The 22,827-nt window shown below is 44.8% G+C and overlaps 1 protein-coding gene across 1 annotated transcript in view; it reads left to right on the plus strand.

Moving 5' to 3' along the window:
* Window positions 1-22,827, plus strand: part of LOC121270866 (glutamine--fructose-6-phosphate aminotransferase [isomerizing] 1-like) — a 79,385-nt gene that overhangs the window by 52,922 nt on the left and 3,636 nt on the right. Inside the window, exons 13-17 of the mRNA XM_041176410.1 lie at window positions 4,790-4,910; window positions 11,165-11,322; window positions 19,817-19,931; window positions 20,899-21,026; window positions 21,547-21,714. Of these exons, the coding sequence (XP_041032344.1) occupies window positions 4,790-4,910; window positions 11,165-11,322; window positions 19,817-19,931; window positions 20,899-21,026; window positions 21,547-21,714 (690 nt within the window). The remainder of the gene's footprint in view (window positions 1-4,789; window positions 4,911-11,164; window positions 11,323-19,816; window positions 19,932-20,898; window positions 21,027-21,546; window positions 21,715-22,827) is intronic.

The following is a 22,827-nucleotide window of genomic DNA, read 5'->3' on the forward strand; positions in this document are numbered from 1 at the left end:
CTGCGCTGCGAGCCACTTGTAACAGGGGGCCGAGCGGTACCTACGCCAGCGTCCCCAGTGTGCGAAATTACGCTATCCTGACATTAAGCAGCCCAACCAGCTGATGTGACACCAGGATGCCAAACCTGGGCCGGCCAGATCGAGTGACTAATTTGTCATTCTCTCGGCAAACAGCTGGAGTGCTGATGGACCCTGCACTGGCATTTCCTTTTAAAGGGCCAGGCACCCAAATTGCAGGTGAGGTTATTTGTAAGAACTTCTGCTGTTGCAAAGCGTGCGCAAGTCAGCCTGGGGTATTTCTGGGGGTGTTGTGGTGAGTTCCTGGATTTGACAGCCTGATTGGAGGAGTCCGCACTCCGGCTGCGAGAGGTATGAGGGCAGCAGTGGTAGGGCCTCAGGGTCTGCAGCACGGCTGCGGAGAGGGCAAGCTCTGCCTGATGCCCTCTGCCACCTTGGAGCCAGACTCTTCCATTCTCCTTGACAGTGACAGGAAGTTGTCGGGCAGGCTAGCCAGTGTATCCAGCATATTGCTGTTATCCTGCATTTTGCCCCATTAAGGTTCTCATCAGAGGACTTGCCTCTGATCTCGCTTTCTGGCGAACAAACTATTCTGTGTCCCCCCGCCCCCCTGGGCCTGTCTGCAGCTCCTCATGCCCAGATGACTCATCACCTGTTGACCCTACCCTCCAGGGTACGGGCAGTGCCAGTATCTGAGCTGGTGGCACCGAGTGTCAGATGGAGTGCTGTCGTGTTGCTCTCTCTCCCTTTTCCTCTGGGGCTATGGTGGCCGGCCAGGCAGCAGCTCTTGTGTACCCAAGGGTAGGAGTTCAGAGTGGGAAGGCTGGGGAAAGGGGGAGTGTGGGGGTGGGAAGTGAGAGGTCCATGGTCACACCATCAGCAGCTTTCTCAGTGTTCCAGGGAGCAGGATGAAGAGGCGCTGGGCTTGAGAAGAGGCGTAGGGATGGCACATGCTATTGCCCTCAGTGCTATTGGCGATGCCATGGACTCCGACACAGCTGGTCCCATGATGCCGAGAGCCATCTCCTCTGCTGGGTTCAGGAGATGCAGGCAGCCTTGTCCCCCCCACTGCCCAATTGCCCCCACCCCCACCCCTCCTTGCAATTGTGTGCCACGTTGCCCTGCAAGAGAGAAAAAAATGCCAGTGATTGTGTAGCGCTGTGCTTGGGTGATGTGCCTGCCATAGCTGAATAGCTGGAGGTATATGGAGGCAGACAGAGGGTGTGTGGCTGGCAGAATTGGTCGGTGTGTGATGAGGTGGGGTATATCTGGATGTTGGACATCAGTCATGAGGGGAGTGTGTGCACTGGGCAGGGTCTGCTCTTGAGTGAGTAATGGGGGTGTGCTGCATTGAGTGTTGGAGCAGATGTCATATGGATCACTTACTGACCTTAATGAAGCCATTAGACTTCTTGTGGCGCTGTGCCAGGTCCTTGGGGCCAGCTTCTGGGAGTTGACCTTCCTTGCCACCTGCTTCTCCCACACTCTGAGGGCCATGTGCCTCTCTTTTTTTCCCACCTACACCACTAACGCCTGCAATGCCACATCCATGACCCTGAAATCAACTCTGCCCTGGTGTTCCATTTTCCAAATTTTAACAGCCAATAGTATCATTCAGATCAGTTTCCCTTTAAGAAGGACAGGCTGCCTTTAAGAGGGACAGAGGATGGACCACTTTAAGAAGGGCAGGCAGTTTTCACTCTGTGCCTTCTGTACAATGCTGATTGACTCCCTACTGAGTGCAGAGGAAGCCAGAGGCGATGAACCCGCACAGCCACACACTGCAATCGTGGTAATGAGGTGGGGGCACTAAGCTTGTTTGCTGCCCACCTCCAAGACATCCAGCGCAGGCAAGAATTGCAGCCCAAAATATAGCTTAAAAAACATTTAACCATAATAGTTCATAAGCAGGAAGAGGGTGGGGGGTGGGGGGGGCGGAGTTTGGTGGAGAAAAGAACAGACGGGAAGGTTTTTGATAGGGTACAGGGCAGGAGTGATTAAATGAGCAAAGGGATAATGGTACATGGCAAAAAGGGTTGGCAATCCTTCCTCATTTATAAACTGAATTCTCTCAGCTTCTCCTCTCATTTGTCCCAGAAACAAATGTCATTTCCTTACCCCTGAAAGGTGCGAGGAACACTCTGGTACAAAATTTCAACACTTGGAGTCCAGGTGCAATACTCAAGTGGTTCCTTTATTATGCATGCTGGGAGCAAACGCTGGGCAATCCAGGCGCTTCTCCACCGAGGTTCAAATGAGCAGAGTTTATATATTTTTTTACTATCAGTTACAACTTAATGGTATTAATTAGACAAAGGCCACAGCAGAATGAGCCCCCTGGGTGGGCTGATAATTGTGTTCCTGTACAGTAATTGCAGTGCAGAGACTAAGCATTGTCCTTTTGAAGATGGCTATCAGATGGTGCGAAATGGCCTTCCCCATTTCTTGTGTGTGTGTGTGTGTGTGTGTGTGTGTGTGTGTGTGTGTGTGTGTGTGTGTGTGTGTGTGTGTGTGTGTGTGTGTGTGTGTGTGTGTGTGTGTGTGTGTGTGTGTGTGTGTGTGTGTGTGTGTGTGTGTGTGTGTGTCTCCTATTTCTTAATAGCAAATTTACAGCTGAGCCTTTTGTACAAGATTTTAGCTTTGTAAGGCTGCCCTAGCTGCTGGTCCTGTCTAGCACTTTAAAATAAATCCAAATTTTCTGCGTCTTCGCTCCCATCGTTTGTAGCTAGACAGAAAACCAAGAGCTTGGCTTCTGACTTCCTCCCAGCTCTCCTTATCTGGGGATTGGCCAGGTGTGCTGCCAATCAAACCAACTGCCAGCCTCTTGGAAATGAACCCCTCGGCTCAAATAAGACTCTTCCAATGCCCAGTGGGTGTGGATGTTGCAGTCTACTAAACAACTTGTTACTGTCTCGAATTGGAGTGTGGTAAGTATCCCTGGCTCATCGAGATCTAGTCTGTAGACTGAATTTGCCTGCTCTGTGGAGTTAAACCCTGCCAAACTGAACTTAATAGCAACTTTTCAACATAAATAATACCACATTTCTTGGCAGCCCAAGTGGTTAAGTGTCCCAAAGCGAGACACATTAAAAAGAAACAACGAACTTGGATTTGTACAGCATCTTTCACGACTTTAGGATGCTCGAAAACACTTTACAGCCAATGAAGTCATTTCAAACTGTATTCTCTGTTGTAGTGTAGGAAAGGAGGCAGTCAACAAGCACACAGAAAACCCTCACCAGCAACGTGATGCTGATCAGATAATCTGTCCTATCTGATGTTGATTGAGGGGTTAAATATTGACCAGGACACCAGGTCCTCCCCACCCTGTTCTTTGTAAAAGATCCCAGGGCAGTATTTCTATGTGCATCTGAGAGGCAGACTCGGCCTCAATTTATTGTCTAGTCTGAAAGATAATACCTCTGATGTAAAGGGTTATGGAGGCCACATTGAGGTAGAGGATGGACCATGATTTAGTTCAGAGAATTGTTATGGTGTAGAAGGAGGCCATTCGGCCCTTTGTCTATATCGGCTCTTTAAGCGTTTTAACTTAGTGCCAATCTGCTGCCTTTTCACCGTGACCCTGCACATTGTTTCTATTTAGATAATCATCCAGTGCCATCTTGAAAGCCTCAGTTAAATCTGCCTCCACCTCCCTTCCAGACAGTGTATCCCAAACCCTAATTACTCACTGTGTGAAAAAGCCTTTTCTCACCTCACATTTGCTTCTTTTGCCAAACACTTTAAAACTGTGCCCTCTGGTTCTCAATTTGTTTACAAGTGGGAGCAGTTTCTCCCTATCTACCCTGTCCAGACCCTTCATGATTTTTTGAAAACTTCTATTAAGTCTCCTCTTGGCCTTCTCCTCTCCAAGGAAAACAGTCCCAACTTTTCCAATCTTACCTTATAACTGAAGTGTCACACCCCGGAAACATTCTTGTAAACCTCCTCTTCTGCACTCTCTCCAGTGTGTTTACATCCTATAGTGTGGCGCCCAGAGCTGTGTACACTACTTCAGCTGAGGTCTAACCAGTGTCTTATATAAGTTTATCATAACCTCCCTGCTCATGTACTCTATGCCCCTATTAATGAAGCCTAGAATACTGTATGCTTTAGAAACAGCTCTCTTTACTTGTCCTGTCACCTTTAATGACTTATGTACATGTACATCCAGGTTTTCCTGCTCCTGCACACCCTTTAGAATAGTATCCTTTACTTTATACTACCTTCCCATGTTCTTTGTACTAAAGTGTATCACCTCACACTTCTCCGCACTGAACTTCATCTGCCATCTATGTCCCCACTCCACAATGTGTCAGAGTCCTTTTGAAGTTCTATACTGTCTTCCTCACAGTTTACAATTCTTCCAAGTTTTGTATCGTCCGCAAACTTTTTGAAATTGTCCCCTGCACACCAAGATCTAGATCATTTGTGGAGAAATCAGGAAAAGCAAGGGTCCTAAAATCGACCCCTGGGGAACTCCACTACAAACCACTTCCAACCCAAAGAATACTCATTAACCATTACTCTCTGTTTCCTGTCCTTCAGCCAATTTTGTATCCATGTTGCTAATGCCCCTTTTATACCATGACCTATAACTTTATGATAGAGCAGGCTCAAGGGGACTGAATGGCCTACACTCCCAAATCTCCTACATTCCAGAAGGAGAAGCGTTGGGTTTTTTTTTGAGGTAAAAATTCAAGATGTGTTTCCTGCACGGAACCCGATAGGTTTGACCTAATGTTTACCAGTGCCTTGGTTCCTCTCTCAGACGCGGCAAATCCTGGAGGAGCTGACGGAGCTGCCAGTCACGGTGGAACTTTCTAGCGATTTCCTGGACCGCAGTACGCCCGTCTTCCGGGATGACGTGTGCTTTTTCCTCAGCCAATCAGGTACTGCACAGCATTTTGTGGCGCAGATTTCGGGCGTCGAATCGTTTTCAGCTCGAGGGCCGGGATCTTCCGGCCCCTTCACGGGAAGGACCTGCCGGGGGCAAGGCGGTGCCCCAGCCAGAAGTCCATTGACTTGCGGTAGAACAGGAAGATCCCGGCGGCCGGCGGAAGCGGAAAATCCCTCCCAATTAATCCGCCATTGTGAAGACTATCCTGCGTTGGACTGCCCCTAAACATTTGTTTTATATATTTTTTGAGGGATTTGGGCAATAATACCCAAATAAAACTTTCCGCCCCTCTTAAAGGTGGTCTGTCCTCTGTCCCTATTAAAGGAAAACTGAACTGAATGATATGGTTGGCTGTTAAACTTTGGAAAATGGAGCATCAGGGCAGAGAGTCGATTTCAGGGTGATGGATGCGGCAGGATAATTCTTTCAGCGAGGTCAGAGGCGTGAAGGGCTGAATGGCCTTCTCTAATCCTACAACACTGTACGATACTGTGCTGACACCATTATTCCCGGAGGCATGACATTGCACTACTAGCTGAAGCCGTTGAGTGGATTATTAACCTTGACATCAAACCATAACTGCCAAAGCTGGCATTTATTTCCCATCCTCAGTTGCTCTGAGAAAGTGGCGGTGGGCCTGCTTGAGTTGCTGCTGCCTGTTCCTCCTTGCGGCTCGATAAAACTGAGCGGCCTTTAAGTGCTTCGGAGGGCAGCCAAGAGTCGAACATGTTGGTTGCGAGACTGTGTATCGGCTGGCCTAGGTAAGCACAGCAACCTCCATCCCGGGAGAGATGCATTACTGAGCCAAGTTGGGTTGTTTTGGCTTTGTTGTCACTTTTGCGGGCATCCAGTTTTATTTCCAGATTTTATTTAAACCGAGTTCAACGCCTCTCACGGCTGTTGTGGGCTTAAAACTCGCCTTACCTGCTTCATATTCGAGGCCTCTGGATTCCTAGCACAGCAGCAAGATGATCAATCTTCGCATGGAGTTTTAGTAAAGCCTCCAAACAGCCCTGTGGCCTTTATTGAGGATCATACAGTATTTATTATTCATATGGCTGGGGAAGCAGTTATAGTTTGATGTCGAGGTTAACAATCCATTCAATGGCTTCAGCTAGCGCAGCGTGAACGGTTGTGATGCCACCGGAAATGACGGTGTCGGCACAGTATCGTACAGTGTTATAGAGCTAGAGAAGGCCATTCAGCCCCTCATGCCTGTGAGCTCACTGAAAGAATTATCCTGCTGCTCACATCACCCTGAAATTGACTCCTTTTCCTGGTGCTCCATTTTCCAAATTTTAACATCCAATGATATCATTCAGTTCAGTTTTCCTTTAAGAGGGACAGAGGACAGACCACCTTTAAGAGGGGCGGACTGTCTTTGAGATACACATAGACCCATTCCCCTGATCTTTTTCCCACTCCCATGCCTTTTTCATGAACTTATACATAAAGATCCAACCATTGTTTTTGGGGGAACAATTTATTTCCTAAGAACCTCTTCATCATCACCAACATGTTGTGTACTCTGCCTGAAGGCAGGTTCTTGGCTCATAGTAGCCCTTGATCCTGTGACAGTCTCTTCACTTCCCAATAACTTCCTTCAATTTTCAAGCCATCCAACATTGATATGCTCTTCCACCCTCAGGCTCTTTCTCCTTGAAACCTTCGCTCCACAACATCTCCCGGCAGTCCGCTTCCTCTTAAGATGTGCCCGAAGAATCGATCACATTTTTAAACACTCCCGATCACTTTTGGCAGCGATATTAAATGAACACGCCCTCAAAATAGTGATTTATCAATCCAGTATGTTTGCTGGACTATAAAGTGCATTTTTTTTGCTCTGGAAAAGGTTTGCCTAAAATTGCCATGCGCCTTATGGTCTAAATATTTCCTTCTAAAATCCTGGTGTGGCGCATAGTCCTGAAAATACGGTAGCACCTTATCAAATTACTTTATAATTTTAAGACTCCTATTGGATCTCTCTTTAACCTAACCTGTTCTAGTCTCTCCTCTCAAATACCTCTCGTCTGGATATTATCTTCAATCAGGGTATAAATATGCATGTGCGTGCATGTGTATAGATAAGAGATTGGTGATTTGCAAATAAATCTCATTGAGCAGGCCAGTGTAGCCTGTCTATACATGCGGGCTGAGAGAGCTGTGGAAAAGATCTCTATAAACTACCGGTCCCTGATTTGGATGCAGATAACAAACTACTTTTGAAGAAAGATGTTCGAGAAGTGGCTGCTGTGCTATTCCAGCGTTGAGAACATTTCTTGATCGTTTAAAGGTCACTGCTGCAGCATAATGCCAAAATTCAGGCTTATTTTATCATGCCTTTGGGCTGCAGTAACTTAACCCAACTGTTAACAAGGTTAACTGACGGACTGCTGAGTGAACAGCACCTCCATTTGTGGTCGTTTTAAGCCTCCCGTAATATAAACTTTATTATTAAGTCATTCTGCTGCCTGGACTATTAGAAACCAAATTAGATGAAGATTAGGAATTTGTCAAAAGAACTCTTTGACCTGTGCTCCCAGCATGATGACCATGGAAACCGATGTCAATTGTCGTCAAAACTCATCTGGTTCAGCAATGCCCTTTAGGGAAGGCAATCTGCCACCTTTACTTGGCCTGGCCTATATGTGACTCCAGGCCCACAGCAATGTGGTTGACTCTTAAATGGTCTGTGAAATGGCCTAGCAAGCCACTCTGCTCTCGAGGGCAATTGGGGATGGCCAATACATGCTAGCCTAGCCAGCAAAGCCCCCATCCCATGAACAAATTAAGTGAGAATGTTTTTTTTCCTTCAGTATTGCATCTTTTTTCCACATTTTTCCTTCCCAACATTTTGGTTGGAGTGTCATCTTGTGATTCAGTTGATAGCTCTGCAGGACTTGAGCACAAAGATCAAAGCTGACACCCCAGTGCAGTACAGTGGGAGTGCTGCACTGTCGGAGGCACTGTCTTTCAGACGAGATGTTAAATTGAGGCCCTGACTGCCCTTTCGGGTAGGTGTAAAAGATCCCCGGCACCATTTCAAAAGGAGCAGGAGAATTTTCTCTGGTGACTTGGCCAATGTAAGCACCTCAATTAACATCACAAAAACAGATGATGTGGTCAATACTGTTTGTATGGGGTGGCTGAGGATAACTTGGTTGTTACATTTCCTACATTACAACGTGACTACACTTCAGAAAGAACCTCATTGGCTATAAAGTGCTTTTGGATGTCCAGAGGTTGTGAAAAGCGCTATATCAATGCAAGTAGTTTCCTTTCATCATTTTTTTTTCATTTTGACCTGCTATTTACATGCATGCAATTCTGTAAAGAATTCACTCTGATGAATTCCATTTGCCATTTGTCAATTCTGCTGCTAAGGCTCAGAGATTGTGTAAATGGCTGTTTCTGGGCACAGTCCAGATCAAGATATGTTGTTGGTTTTGACTTCTGTTGGTGTGTGGCTGATCGTCTGAAAATGGGAACTGCATGCCAGCACAAGTCGAGAGAGAGAGAGAGAGACTTGGTGAGAACAGTCAGGAGGAGAAAGCTGTGCTCCCAAACATACATTGGTTCTTAGTCCAGTAACACCTGAAACGCCTCCATTGTGTCGCCCCTCCCCGTCTCTGTATCTAACTTCCTCCAGCTGTATCGCCCTTTGGGAAATCCACATTCCTCCAACTCTGGCTTCCTGCATACCCCAAATTTTCTTTGCCCTTCATCAGTTGCTGTGTCTTTAGCTGTCTTTGCTTCCAGCTATAGAATTCCGAACCTCTCCATCTCTCCCCTTTTAAGACACTCCTTAAAAGCTACTTCTTTGACCAAGCTTTTGATCACCCTAATAGCTGCTTACGTGGCTCAGTGTCATATTTTCTTAATTATGTTCTTACAACGAAGCCTTGTGACATCTTGCTGCATCCAAAGTGCTGTATAAATGCAGGTTGCTGTTGCTACGGCAGAATCCCCTTCCATCCCAGGGTTTTGCGGGAGAGTGAGAATGCTTTTGGCTGTGGCTCGGGAATGTTGTGAAGCTTTCCAGCTTCTTGCATTTTGACCTCCTTTAAAACCCTTGAGTGTAATAACGTTTTGTAACTGACTCCCAACATCTGTCTTCTATGTAATAACAAAGCTCCCCGTATACTGCGTATTAAATTTTACTGGCCAGAACGCAAAGGTGTAGCATGACATCTGAACCCAACCATGAGAACCAATAGCAACAGAGGCCAGTCTTGCCCTTGACTAATGTCTAACCTACACAGGTCAAAGCAAGCATTGTCGATGTCTTCCATGACCTTGTGATCACCATAGTCACTGTAAGCTTTCTTTCCTTGAATAAGAAACATTAAGATTTTGAATTTTGTAAATGACAATAATTTAGGTTTTATAACTCTCTTGCGTTCAAGATCCCCGGGGACAAAATAAATGTCTCTCCTGTAAGATAATTCGATAGAAATTGGAAACCCGGTTTGAATTTGTGTAAGGATGATCTGTTCACCTACGCAAAATATTGTCCAAAAAATTTACATATTGTAGCTTGCTTTTCCTTTAATTATGCTACTCACACCTGAGTCAAGAAATTTTGAGTCTCTTGCAACGTGCAGTTTATGATATTATTGCAAAGTTGCTTAATTCAGTTTAACTAATATTTCAGCTTTTTTTTTAGTGCTAAATTTCCATTCTGCTTTGTTTTAACGTTGTTAAATTCAAATTGCCAGGCGTCGATTGTATAAGTATTCAGTAATCAGCTTCTAAGCTCTTCACAATCTCAACGCTCCTCCAATTCTGGCATCTTGTGCATCCTTGATTTCTTTTGCTTCATCAGTGGTGACTGACCCTTTAGCTCACCAGGCCCTAATTCCCTTCTTGTCTCTCTGCCATTCTTCCTTTAAGAGGCTACTTAAAACTGGCCTTACCTTTTTATTCATTCACAGGATGTGGGCTTCGCTGGCTGGGCCAGCATTTATTGCCCATCCCTAACTGTTCTTGAGAAGGTGGTGGCGAACTGCCTTCTTGAACCGCTGCAGTCCATGTGGTGTAGGTACACCCACAGTGCTGTTAAGGAGGGAGTTCCAGGATTTTGACCCGGTGACAGTGAAGGAACGGCTGATATATTTCCAAGTCAGGATGTTGAGTGACTTGGAGGGCAACTTCCAGATGGTAGTGTTCCCATCTATCTGCTGCTCTTGTCCTTCTAGATGGTAGTGGTCGTGGGTTTAGAAGGTGCTGTCAAAGGAGCCTTGGTGAATTCCAATTCTTTGACCAAGGATGTGACTGCCTACGTTTTGCCCTCTGTAAACTTGATGTCATCCAAAACTATCATTCGCCTATCACCCTGGTGTGGTCACTGACCTATGCTGGTTCCTGTGCAACACCCTGATTTTAAAATTCTCATTCTTGTTTCATGTCCCTGTGGCCTCATTGCCCCCTATCTCTGTAATTTCCTCCAGCCCCTCGACCCTCCGAGATATTTGTGCTCATCTAGTTCTGGCCTCAAGGGGCATGGCCGATTTTAATGTCTCCACTATTGGTGACCATGCCTTCAGCTGCCAAATTCCCCCCATAAACCTCTCTTTAAGATGCCCCTTAAAATTTATCTCTTTTACCAGGGCTTTGATCATCTGTCCTAATACCTTGTGTGTCAAATCTTGCTTTATAAAGCTCCTATGAAACTCCTTGGGACATTTTATCATGTTAAAGGCACTATGTGAATACAAGTTGTTGTTGCTTTGGTCTCCTATCCTAAGATTTCTGTATCTCGGTGTCAGATTTCATTTGATAACTCTCTTCTGAGATGTTTCACCCAAATGTTTTCATGAGGCGAGTGGTTAGGGTTTGAAATGGGAGTGTGGTGAAGGCAGGTTCAATTGAGGCATTCAAAAGGGAATCAGACTGTGACCTGAGAAGGGAAAATGTACAGGGTTATGGGGAGAAGAAGGGGATGGGCTCAAAGATAATGGCTCGCTCAGAGAGCTGGTGTAGACATGATGGGCCGAATGGCCTCCTTATGCACTGTAACAATTCTGTGACTCTGTGCCCATGGCACCTTTATGTATACAAGTTGGTAGGGGAGACAAACATGAAGTTCTGTATGAGTTTGCTATTTGCTTCATATCCTGAACAGCTGCCAAATGTATTGCAAAGTCTCTTTATGAACGCAATCCTGGAATGGATAGGATACCGCTCTGGGGGACATTGAGCTTTCAGCCCAGCGTCAGGGTAACTCGCTCTCCATTGTTCCCCCAGGTGAAACTGCAGACACTTTAATGGCCTTGAGATACTGCAAAGGAAGACGAGCCCTGACTGTCGGCATCACCAACACGGTGGGCAGCTCCATCTCCCGAGAGACAGACTGCGGCGTCCACATCAATGCCGGACCAGAAATCGGCGTGGCAAGTACAAAGGTATGGTGTTGAGCTGACCGGATGACGTGTGGCATTTTATAACCCAAAACATTCTATTGTCAGGCAGAATCACCGGTCATATGGGATCTCTTCAAACCCAGCGACCTTGAGACAATGAAGAGTTGTTGGAGTCTGCCTTTGGATCCAGTTATTTTGTCCAGATCATGGAATGCAATCCTACAGCACAGAAGGAGGCCCTTCACTCCATTGTGCCTGTGCCAGCCCTTTGAAAGGCTAGGCTTGTATCCACTGGCGTTTAGAAGAGCAAGAGGTGACTTGGTCAAAACCTTTTAAGGTCCTGAGGGGTCTTGACAGGGTGGATGTGGGCAGGATGTTTCCTCTTGTGGGAGAATCCAGAACCAGGGGCCATGGTTTAAAAATAAGGGGTCACTCCACTTAAGCCAGAGATGAGGAGAGAATTTTTTTCTGAGGGTTGTGTGAATCTTTGGAACTCTCTTGCTCAAAAGGCAGTGGAAGCAGAGAGACCTTGACTATTTTTCAGGCAGAACTAGATAGATTCTGGATTAACAAGGGGGTGAAAGGTTATCAGAGGTAGGTGGGAGGCTACAATCTTATTGAATGGTGGAGCAGGCTCGAGTGGCCTACTCCTGCTCCATGTTCGTATGTTCTGTCCAATTCATCCCAATTCTCTGCTCTTTCCCCATAGCCCTACAAATTTTCCTTTATGAAGTAAATATCCAATTCCTTTTCGAAAGTTAATATTGAATTTGCTTTCACTGCCCTTAACAGGCAGTGCACTCCAGATCATAACTTGCTGTGCTTAAAAATAAACTAATCTAGTTCTTTTGCCAATTATCTTCACAGAATCACAGAATTGTTTTGGTGCAGGAGGTGGCCATTCAGCCCATCGTGTCTGCATCGGTATATAATCACCCAATGCCCTCTTGAATGCCTCAGTTGAACCTGTCTCCACCACCCTTCCAGGCCGTGCATTCCAAATCCTGACTACTCACTGTGTGAAAAAGCTTTTTCTCACCTCGCGTTTGCTTCTTTTTTCAAACACTTTAAAACTGTGCCCTCTGGTTCTCAATCCGGTTACAACTGGCAACAGTTTCTCCCTAATTACTCTGTCCAGACCCCTCATGATTTTTGAAAACTTCTATCAAGCCTCCTGTTAGCCTTCTCCTCTCCAAGGAAAACAGTCCCAACTTCTCCAATCTTTCCTCATAGCTGAAGTGTCTCATCCCTGGAACCATTCTTGTAAACCTCTTCTGCACTCTCTCCAATATGTTTGTATCCTTCCTATAGTGTGGCCCCCAAAACTGTGCACAATACTCCAGCTGAGGTCTAACTAGTTTCTTGTATGAGTTCATCATAACCTCCCTGCTCATGCATTCTATGCCCCTATTAAAGAAGCCTAGAATACTGTATGCTTTAGAAACAGCTCTCTCTACCCGTCCTGTCACCTCTAATGACACATGTACTTATACACCTGGGTCTCTCTGCTCTTGCACACCCTTTAGAATAGTATCCTTTATTTTACACTGTCTCTCCATGTTCTTTGTAGCAATGTGTATCACCTCACACTTCTCCACACTGAACTTCATCTGCCACCTATCTGCCCACTCCACAGTGCGTCAGTGTCCTTTTGAAGTTCCTCACAGTTTACAATTCCCCCAAGCTTTGTGTCATCCGCAAACATTGAAATTGTCCCCTACACACCAAGATCTAAATCATTATATAACTCAGGAAAAACAAGGATCCCGATACAGACCCCTGGGGAACTCCACTACAAATCTTCTTCCAGCCCAGAAAATACCCATTATCCATTACCCTCTTTCCTATCCCTCAGCCAATTTTGTATCCACGTTGCTATTGTCCCTTTTATCTCATTACTTATAACTTTCCTCAAGTCTGATGCATGGCACTGTATTGAACGCATTTTGGAAGTCCATATACACCACATCAACGTCCTTGCCCTCATCAACCATCTCTCTTACCTCTTCAAAGCAAGTCAGTTAGACATGATTTTCCTTTAAGAAACCCATGCTGACTCTTCCAAATCAATCCACATTTTTCCAAGTGACTATTAATTCTTTCCTGAACACTGGTTTCTAGAAGTTTCCTAAAATGCGAACACTTAACTCCGGTGGATACAAGCCTAACCTTTCAAAGGGCTGGCACAGGCACAATGGAGTGAAGGGTCTCCTTCTCCTCCTGCTGTAAGATTGTATTGCATGATCTGAACAAAATAACTGGATCCAAAGGAAGATGCCAACATTTCTTCATTGCCTGTAGGTCACTGGGCCTTGAACTCCTTCCTAAAATGTGGTGCCCAGAATTGGGCACAGTACACAGCTGAGGCCTAACCAACAATTTATGAAGGTCTACCACAACTCCCTTGTTTTTGTACCCTGTGTCTCTTTAAATGAAGCCAAGGATCCTGCTTGTTTTCTTTTTTAAGCCGCAGGGTTGAAATAAATGTCTGGATTTTCAGTCCATCTGCTTTTCACAGTTCACTCTTCCTGCCCATCATTATTATTTTACTAATAGCACTGGAAACATCAGCTACTGTTTCTTTGTATCCTCCAGAACTCTGCTGTTTGCTGGGAATGTGTGGGGTGGGATTGAAAAGGAAAACCTAATCATAAAGTTTCCTGTATCAGTCCTTGTAGGATTGGCAATTTCACCATGTATCTTTGTACACGGTTCTTTTTCTTAATAAAGGGTTTCCTGCTCATCTAGGTGAGGGGTGTTGGTGCTGGGAAGTGTGACACATTCCCATTCCCATTATTCAGTGTTAGCACAAAAGTTGCAGGAGAATTAGGGACTGATTAAAGTTGCCTTCGCTCTGGGGGAAAAACAATAAACCGCAGTGTTTTTTTAAAAATTCTTTCACAGAATGTGGGCGTTACTGGCAAGATCAGTACTTTTGTCCCTCATTCCCTAATTGCCCTTGAGAAGGTGGTGGTGAGCTGCCTTCTTGAACCACTGCAGTCCATGTGGTGTAAGTACACCCACAGTGCTGGTAGGGAGGCAGTTCCAGGATTTTGACTCAGCGACGATGAAGGAACGGCGATATGTTTCCAAATCAGGATGGTGAGTGGCTTGGAGGGGAAATTGCAGGTTGTGGTGTTCCCATGTATCTGCTGCCCTTGTCCTTCTAGATGGTAGCAGTCGTGGGGGTTTGGAAGGTGCTGCTTAAGGAGCCTTGGCGTGTTGCTACACTGCGTCGTGTAGATAGCGCACCCTGCTGCCACTGTGCATCGGTTATGGAGGGAATGAATGTTTTAGGTAGCGGATGGGGTGCCAAGCTCTGTACTGTGGATCAGGCAGGCTGCTTTGTCCTGCATGGAGTTGAGTTTTTTTCAATGTTATTAGAGCTGCACCCATCCTGGCAAGTGGACAGTATTCCTGACTCCTGATTTGGTGGACAGGCTTTGGGGAATTGGGAGGTGAGTTATTCACCACACAATTCCCAGCCTTTGATGTGTTCTTGGTACCAGAGTAGTACCATATGGTTCTGAAGAAGAGTCATATGGACTCAAAACATTAACTGTTTTTTTTTCTCTCCACAGATGCTTTCAAGCCTGCTGAGTTTTTCCAGCATTTTCTGTTTTTGTTTCAGATTTCCAGCATCCGTGGTATTCTGCTTTTATCTTTTATTATGTTTATATGGCTATATGGTCTAGTTGAGTTTCTGGTAACTTGTAACCCCTCAGGATGCTGATGGTGTCAGCATCAGGAGCCCTCTCTCCAGCTTTGTTTTTCCCCAAAAGTCACCCTCTGGCTCTCACTCAGAGAGACCAGTATAAGGCTGGATTCACAGCTACTCTGCACTACGAGCTTGTGTTACCCAGGAGCTGTGTGGAGATGATGATAATTTCCCATGCAGCTAATGGACAGAGGCGATCTTAACCTTATGAATTCAGGCTGGGTCGAAACTTAAGCCCTGAGGCGAGAGTCTGTTGAACTAATTCAGGCCTTCACACGGTTATCCCAGAGTTACTTCACAGGTTGGGAGCTCCTCTGTTTGACTATCTCATCCTGATATGCGGAATTCTGGCATGCTGGAAGACGGTGTTCGTAAGGTAGAACCAAAGTTATTTGCAACAAAGGAGGAGGCCATGTGCCCCATCCTGTCTCTGTTGGCTTTTTGCTCAAGCGATCCAGTCCCACTGGCCTGTGCGCTCCCTCTAGCCCTGCATCTTCCTCCGCTTCAAAATTTATCCAATTTTCCTTCAAAACGCTTTCTGCATCAGTAGCTCTGGCTGGGATTGTCTGGCCCCACCCCTTAAGGGACCGGAAATTCCCGCCCAAAGTCACATTTTCCAGCCGCAGGCAAGACTGGAAAATCCAGGCCTCTGTGCTGAAGCTCTCCGTGTTTCGTTAACCCTCTGCAAAGAGATTTGCCCTGACCCCATATTCTTAGTCATAACTTTAAGTGGATAACCCTTTTGAGAAAATATTTTTCCCCTATTCACTGTCACTCTTTATAACTTTTTAAAAATCAATGTTCAGCGCCCTCCCAGACATCAGAAATCATTCCAGCATCCCAAAGGTCTTCCTGTATTCCTACTTTCCATTCCCTGGCTTCATCCTGGTGAATCTGCACTCTTTATGTCTTTTAATGCCCATTTTATACTCTTAGTACAGTTTGTGTGAGCACATTTTTATCTTTTTTAAAAACTGGAGATCAAGACTCCATTTCTCCATCGCCAGTTTTCAGTCATAATAGCCAAGCAACCACAGACTTACCTGCTGCCAGAACTCAACTGATCAGTTTTGTGTTTAGGATACAGGGACTGCTGGGAAGAGGTGTGTGTGTGCAGGTCAAAAATGGGCTAATGGTCTCTGTTGAGAATTGAGCATAGTCAAACAGTTTGAATAACAATTCCCTGAATTAGTACCTATGACTATTGATTGATTTTCAGTTTCCAATATTGTTTCACCCATCACTGCCTTTTTCCCTTGCGTTTTTTTGGGAAATTCCTGACTGACGTTAAACAGAGATCACTTCTTCATGTCAGTTTCTGCTGGAGACTGTGATTAGTTGATGCCTTGTTGATCACAGGAGCATTTCAGTGTTTATTTATTGGCCCTGTCCATCTTGAGGGAGTCACCGTTCTATATCCACGAAATACATCGATCAGCAACAAAAGGTTTCAGTGCACAATCTTCACCCCGCTGTCTGTTAGGAAAGATGGTTTGTGCCATAAGTTCAGATGGTGTAGCCCATCATGTGACCAGAGTGTTTGTGTGGGAGCCACTGATATTGTACGGCGTTTGTGCATATATCACTAAAACTACACACTTGTTGGTGTGTGTACTGGTGTCACTATAGACTGCCTGTGTGGACCAATATTTTTTGCCTTGGTTTTTCAACTCCATGTTTCTTCAGCTGGTGATTTTTTTAAAAAAAAATCACGAGGGGTTGTCAGCCAGTTTGAGAGCCCTAAAACAGTAAGGATTCTCCACTTAATCACATTCTTGTGCCTGTTTCTATTAGTGGAGCACTTTCCATTTCATGTGGATGGATATCGCAATATTAAATATATAGCAATCCCATATAATATGGAAGGGGCAAGGAGATTAAAAAATATTACGTTATGAAGCAATGCTGAGCAGGTTGGGCCTACACCCATTAGTATAGAAGAATGAGAGGTGATCTTATTAAAACATATAAGATCGTGAGGGGATTTGATAGGGTGGATACCAGGAGGATGTTTCCAGTTGTGGGAGAGACTAAAACCAGGGGAAGTGGTTTAAGAGTAAGAGGTCTACCGTTTAAGAAGGAGGTAAGGGGAATTTTTTCCGAGGGTTGTTAGATTGTGGAATTCTCCTTCCCCAGAAAGCAGTGGAGGCTGGGTTATTGCATTTATTGAAGGCCGAGTTAGACAGATTTTTGATGGACAAAGAAGTCGAGGGATATGGGGGACAGACAGCAAAGTGGAGTTGAGACCACAAGCAGATCAGCCTACTCCTGCTCCTAAGCCCTGTGTTCCTATAAAATGAAACTAAACCGATTATCTCATTCAAAAACTGGTGCAGATGTGATGAGTTGAATGAATTTCTCAAACTGTGTAAGATTCTACGGTTCCAAAATAACCTTCACAGCAACTATTGGATTTCATGATAGTCTCCTGACAAGCCAATATGATGTGGCCAACATAAACTCTGGCTGCACTCTGTTCTCCATGCATCTGGAATCAAATGTTCACCTGTTCGTGGCTTTCCAAACCTGCTGCTGGGAGTATGACCAGCCCAGTCAGCACTTGGTGACCGCACTGAGTCAGCCCGCACACATTCTGACCTGGCCAAGCCTCAGTCCCTCACTGGGTGTGCAGAGTGTGAGATATCTCACCGGGTCAACCAGTGAGTAGCAAGCATGGGAGTGGAGGGCCGGCGGGGAGGTGCAGTGGATCCTCGGAATACAGAGACTAGAACTAATTCTTCAAGCGGAGAAAGTCACACGCAAGCTCCCCGTCCTGAAATCTGAACGGTGGCGAAAGCTAACGGCCCCGAATAAAGTTTTTAGACAATTGAGCCTTTCGCTCCCCAGGAGGTCTGAAAGTGCTGCTCAACCAATTACTTCTGCGAATGTAGTCACCGTTATATTTGTGAACAAGGCAGCCATTTTGCACAAGCACGATTGTCATATGGCCGCACAGAACTTGAGCCTAGCTGAGAAAAAGAGACATGCTGTCAAAGTTTCTCATCTTGCACTCATCAGGACAGAATTGCAAGAATACCAAATCTTGAAGGAAACAACATCAGTATAAACTGAGATTTGATTTCTTGTGAATCTATCCTGATGTGTGCAAGACAAAAATCTTCAACAGCATGTCTCTTTTTTTTTTGCAGTGATACACAAGCAAGATTCTTCCAATCTGATTTTTGACGGTGGTCAAGGGATGAATGTTGGTCAGAATTCTACAGTCAAGTTCAACTGAGCAGGCAGACGGTTCATCGTCTTGTCCGAGTGGCAGCACCTCTGACAGTCCGGACAATATTCGGGAAATGTTACACAGTCAGCCTCGATTATGTGCTAAGACCTGGAGGCTTGAACCCACAACCTCCTGACTCAGAAAAAAGACAGCCAAGCCAAAGTTTCTGCAAGATCAGTTTCTGGGCAATTCTCTAATGTGGTTGCAACATTCACATTGTCATCATGTTCCAGTGTAAATGTTTTTTTAATACTATCCCGCAAAATAAGAAAGCTTGGCTTTTTACTTGGTTTAGGTTCAGCTTTGCTTTAAGAGTGAAGCAAATGGAGAGAGAATTACTAAAAATAACATCAGTCAGTTTGAGTTTAGCATTGTGTAAAGGGTTACTAACTGCACACAAGATTAGAGTAAAGACCCAATTCAGCAAGTTTTGGCTTCCTGTGATTAATCTGAACTGGAGGCTGATTGGTGATTCTATTCCTGCGAGGGATCTGATTGTTTGGAGCACATCTGTTTGTAGTTAGGTGACCATTTATGGTAGCCTCCTGTATATTTACAGCTTTGTGTCTCTTTGTTGTGACCTGTAGTAGCCTTCCTCAACACTTCATCTGAGTTCTCGATTTAATTATTTCCTTTACCAAAGCAGAGCATGGATAGTTGGTAAACGCTGGGGAAAAATAACACCACAACATACAAACTCCGAAAGAAACCAGTTACCGGTTTTATTCTATAACTCCTACCCAGTAACTCACTTTGACCTTTGTGGCTAGCCTGCCTGGGAATTACTCAATGAGCAGGACCATCAGGAACACAGGAAAGATGATTTTCCCGGAAAATATGCACTGGAAGTCATATGTACGTTTTATGTGCTGAATGTTGGAAGCTCATTATTCCTGCTTTGATTCAAGGCAACTGCATTGTTTGCACAGGCAGTACCATGGCTGGAATTTTGCTTTGCATTCGGCCAAATTGCTGTGGATTTTCGATGAGCAGGTTGAATAGAGAAAATGCCACCCTGGAATTTTCTCAGCTTATTGGTGCATGTTCCAAAGGCTACAGTTCCTGAACACGGTTGAGACTTAGGAGTTTGTTAAATAAACGCACAATGCCACCCTGACCCAGTGCCTTGTTCTGCCATTAGTTGGCGCATAAAGGAGAACTGAAATGTCGCCACACATTTTGATACAACTGTAGCAAGGGATGGGCTGTAAAGAATAATTTCACAAACATTGTACTTTAATCTATCGCGCTGGCAGGGAATTTGAAACTAGCCGTAATCAAATTACAGTCTCCCCCCTCCAGAAGTGTTCAGCTTTTGGTTTTAATTGCACTCTTTATTTTGGGAAAGGAAAAATAGTGACACAAATTTTCGTCTTTTACATGACAAATGCCCTAACCAGAGGGAGTGTTTTATAGTTGTCACGAACGTGATGTGTTTTACTGCTGGGAATCGCAGCAGGTTCCTGATAAGTTCTGACATGGGCCTTTGCGTTGATTCAGTTTTTTGGTCTGTCTTGCATGGGATTCAAAACAAAATTAAGTGACTTTATTGTAGTAAACCTTTTTCCCCCCCTCCCTCTGTACAGGTTTACACCAGCCAGTTTGTAGCTCTGGTAATGTTTGCCCTCATGATGTCCGATGACCGAATCTCCATGCAAAAGAGGCGGCAAGAGATCATTCAGGGTCTCCAGACTCTGCCAGGTAACCTGAGCCAGCAAATACATCCAGCTCTTATCTAATCCAGCTTGAATTTCTCAGGAAAGGGTCGATTTTGCCACACTTTTTTTGTATCCTGTAGCGACATTGCAAAAACACAATTGAACTTCTTCGTCAAAAAACAGAGATTTCAGCAGTTTTGAAGTTTCCAGCTAAATCTTTGTTCTGATGTGTCCCCCAAAGTACTTTTACAGCCAATGAAATACTTTTGAAAAGTGGTCACTCTTGTAATGTAGGAAACCGTGCAGGTTTAAGAATTCCGTATTAGTCAAGTATACTCGAAAATCTTTGCCATACAAATCGTGCCTCTGTCACATAATTGAGGTAATTCCTCTAAGACTCCACCAGTGCCTCTCCTTTTCTTTACATTTTTATTCCTGTGGTCCAAAGCCCTCCACAACTTCACCTCTGCCTATCTCTGCATCCTCCAGCTCTCACAGAACTCTGCGTTCCTCCAGTCCTGACCTTTAATCGTTCCACCATTCACAGCCATGCCTTCAGCTGCCTGGGCCTTAATCTCTGGTATTATCCCCCTAAATTCCTCCAGCTCTTTTATCTCTCTCTCTCCTCCTTTAAGATGCTGCATAAATCTCGCTCTTTGACCAAGCTTTTGGCCATCCAGTCCTAATAACTTCTTTGGCTTGATGTCAATTTTTGTTTGATTTCATTCCTGTGAAGCATCTTGAGTTTTACCACATTAAGGGGCTATATAAATGCAATATGTCATGGTAATGTGTTTTGTGGCATTGTATTCACAGCAGTACACCATGGTAAATTGAAAGTTAATTAAAGCATGCATGTTGCCATTGGCAGTACCACCAGTGTGTTGCCACCTCTCAAGGTACAGAGAACCCTTTCTGCATCTTTCAGATGGTGCATTAACAATCAGCTGCTCATCGGCAGTAATGCTGATTTTCTGCTTTTTTTTTCCTCTCCCTTGTTGTTTTTGTAGACCAAATAAAGGAAGTTCTGAGCTCAGACGAGGAGATCCAGAGATTAGCGAGTGAGTTGTATCAGCAGAAGTCTGTGCTCATTATGGGCCGTGGTTATCATTATGCCACTTGCCTGGAGGGGGCGTTGGTGAGTAACACTCAGGTTTCAGACAGGACAGAGCAATTCTGATAAAGAACAAATTCCATTACAATTAAAACAAAAACAGAAACAGAAATACCTGGAAAAACTCAGCAGGTCTGGCAGCATCTGATGCTGCAGACCTGCTGAGTTTTTCCAGGTATTTCTGTTTCTGTTTTTGTTTTAGATTTCCAGCATCCGCAGTTTTTTGTTTTTATCCATTACAATTAGCACCTTCAATATTTGCGTTGAATTTTTAATATTTTAACAATCTCTGTACTGATGCTCTTGAATCAGAGGATTGGATGTAACCATGACCTCCCCTGCTCAAGCATTGTATGTAATCTAGATATTGGCTTAAAACCGTTTATAAAGATAATGCTAGTAATTGCCTAATTTATTAAATAATATCGTTTGATCACTGTTAGAAGTGTGAGGAATGCAATCTATAAAGGACCATGCGTTTTATAAATCATACTGTGACCACTATGGAAATGAGTGTTTGCCTCTTTCGAAATGTTTATTGCAGAAGATTAAGGAGATTACCTTCATGCACTCGGAGGGAATCTTGGCTGGAGAGTTGAAACATGGGCCCCTGGCACTAGTGGATCATCGGATGCCAGTCATCATGGTGATTATGAGGGACCCCACGTTTGTCAAATGTCAGAATGCGTTGCAGCAAGTGGTGGCACGTCAGGTAACTAACTAGTGGTTTTGAGGCTTGCGAGTCCATGATCTACAGAGTATTTAGTGGTGATGTGTTACGGTTCACGAAGGAAGTCCTTGTTTCTGTGGCAGCATGTGCACTTTTCACCTGCATGTTGTGGTCTGCAGCTATGGATAGTGATGGTAGAGCCTCTAATGTTCCTTCCATCGCATGACTGACCAGGAATCCCTCCCACTTTTACTGCCTGCCACTGATGTGTGTTGGAAGGGTTCTCAGGCTGATACTCAACCTGCTGGGCTCCGCTATGAACGCACTTTCCTTGGCCATCAAGTACTGAGGTGGGACTCGAGCCCGGAGTTTCTGGGCTCAGAGGCAGGGATGCTACCCATTGCACCACAAGAGTGCCTGCAAAATGTCGACAGTGCAGGATATGGACCAATCAGCCCAACAGGCCCAAGCCAGTGTTTCTGCTCCACAAAGATCTCCTCCCACTCAGCATCCATTAAAAATGAATGGGTGGAAAATCAGAAGTAGCTGGGATTTGCCAAGATCCTCCCTAAGATCATAGGTTCACCCCTAGCACTTTAAACATGCAACTTAGCAATTAATATTGGAGTGAGATTTTGAAATCTGTCCTTTTTCCCTTTCTCAATGAATGCGTTCTTGGCATACATCAGCCAACAGTGCACCCATAGGGTGCCAGAATCATTGGAAATTCTGTTCAAGGGTAGACATCAGAATGCTGGTGATCTGTGTAAAATTGCTTCCCAAATGGCAAAGATGTCTGAACTTAGTTTGTTCTGGCATTTATACAGTCCAGCCTGCCAAATTCAAGAAAGGAGGCTCTGAGATTGAGTTGCAGATTAGTGACTGCAGCTGTCCAGGAATTTGCAATGTTTGCGTTTAGATTTTTTAAAATGGGAGTTTGTGTGACTTTGTGTTTAACCAAAGGAAGTGGCTCGGAGAGAGAAAGTCCTAACAGTGTCCTTTGTCCCCTGTAAATTCCACAAATTTGGATTTTCCTCTGTGATGGGAGTATTTGGGAGTGGAATCCAATCCCTAATGGACTAACTTGTCATTTTCTTTCACCTCGAATTATCCATGATTTGAATTGGAACAACATGCCTCGGTCAGCATAAAGAG

The sequence above is a fragment of the Carcharodon carcharias genome, chromosome 28, assembly GCF_017639515.1.
Source record: "Carcharodon carcharias isolate sCarCar2 chromosome 28, sCarCar2.pri, whole genome shotgun sequence".
NCBI lineage: Eukaryota > Metazoa > Chordata > Chondrichthyes > Lamniformes > Lamnidae > Carcharodon > Carcharodon carcharias.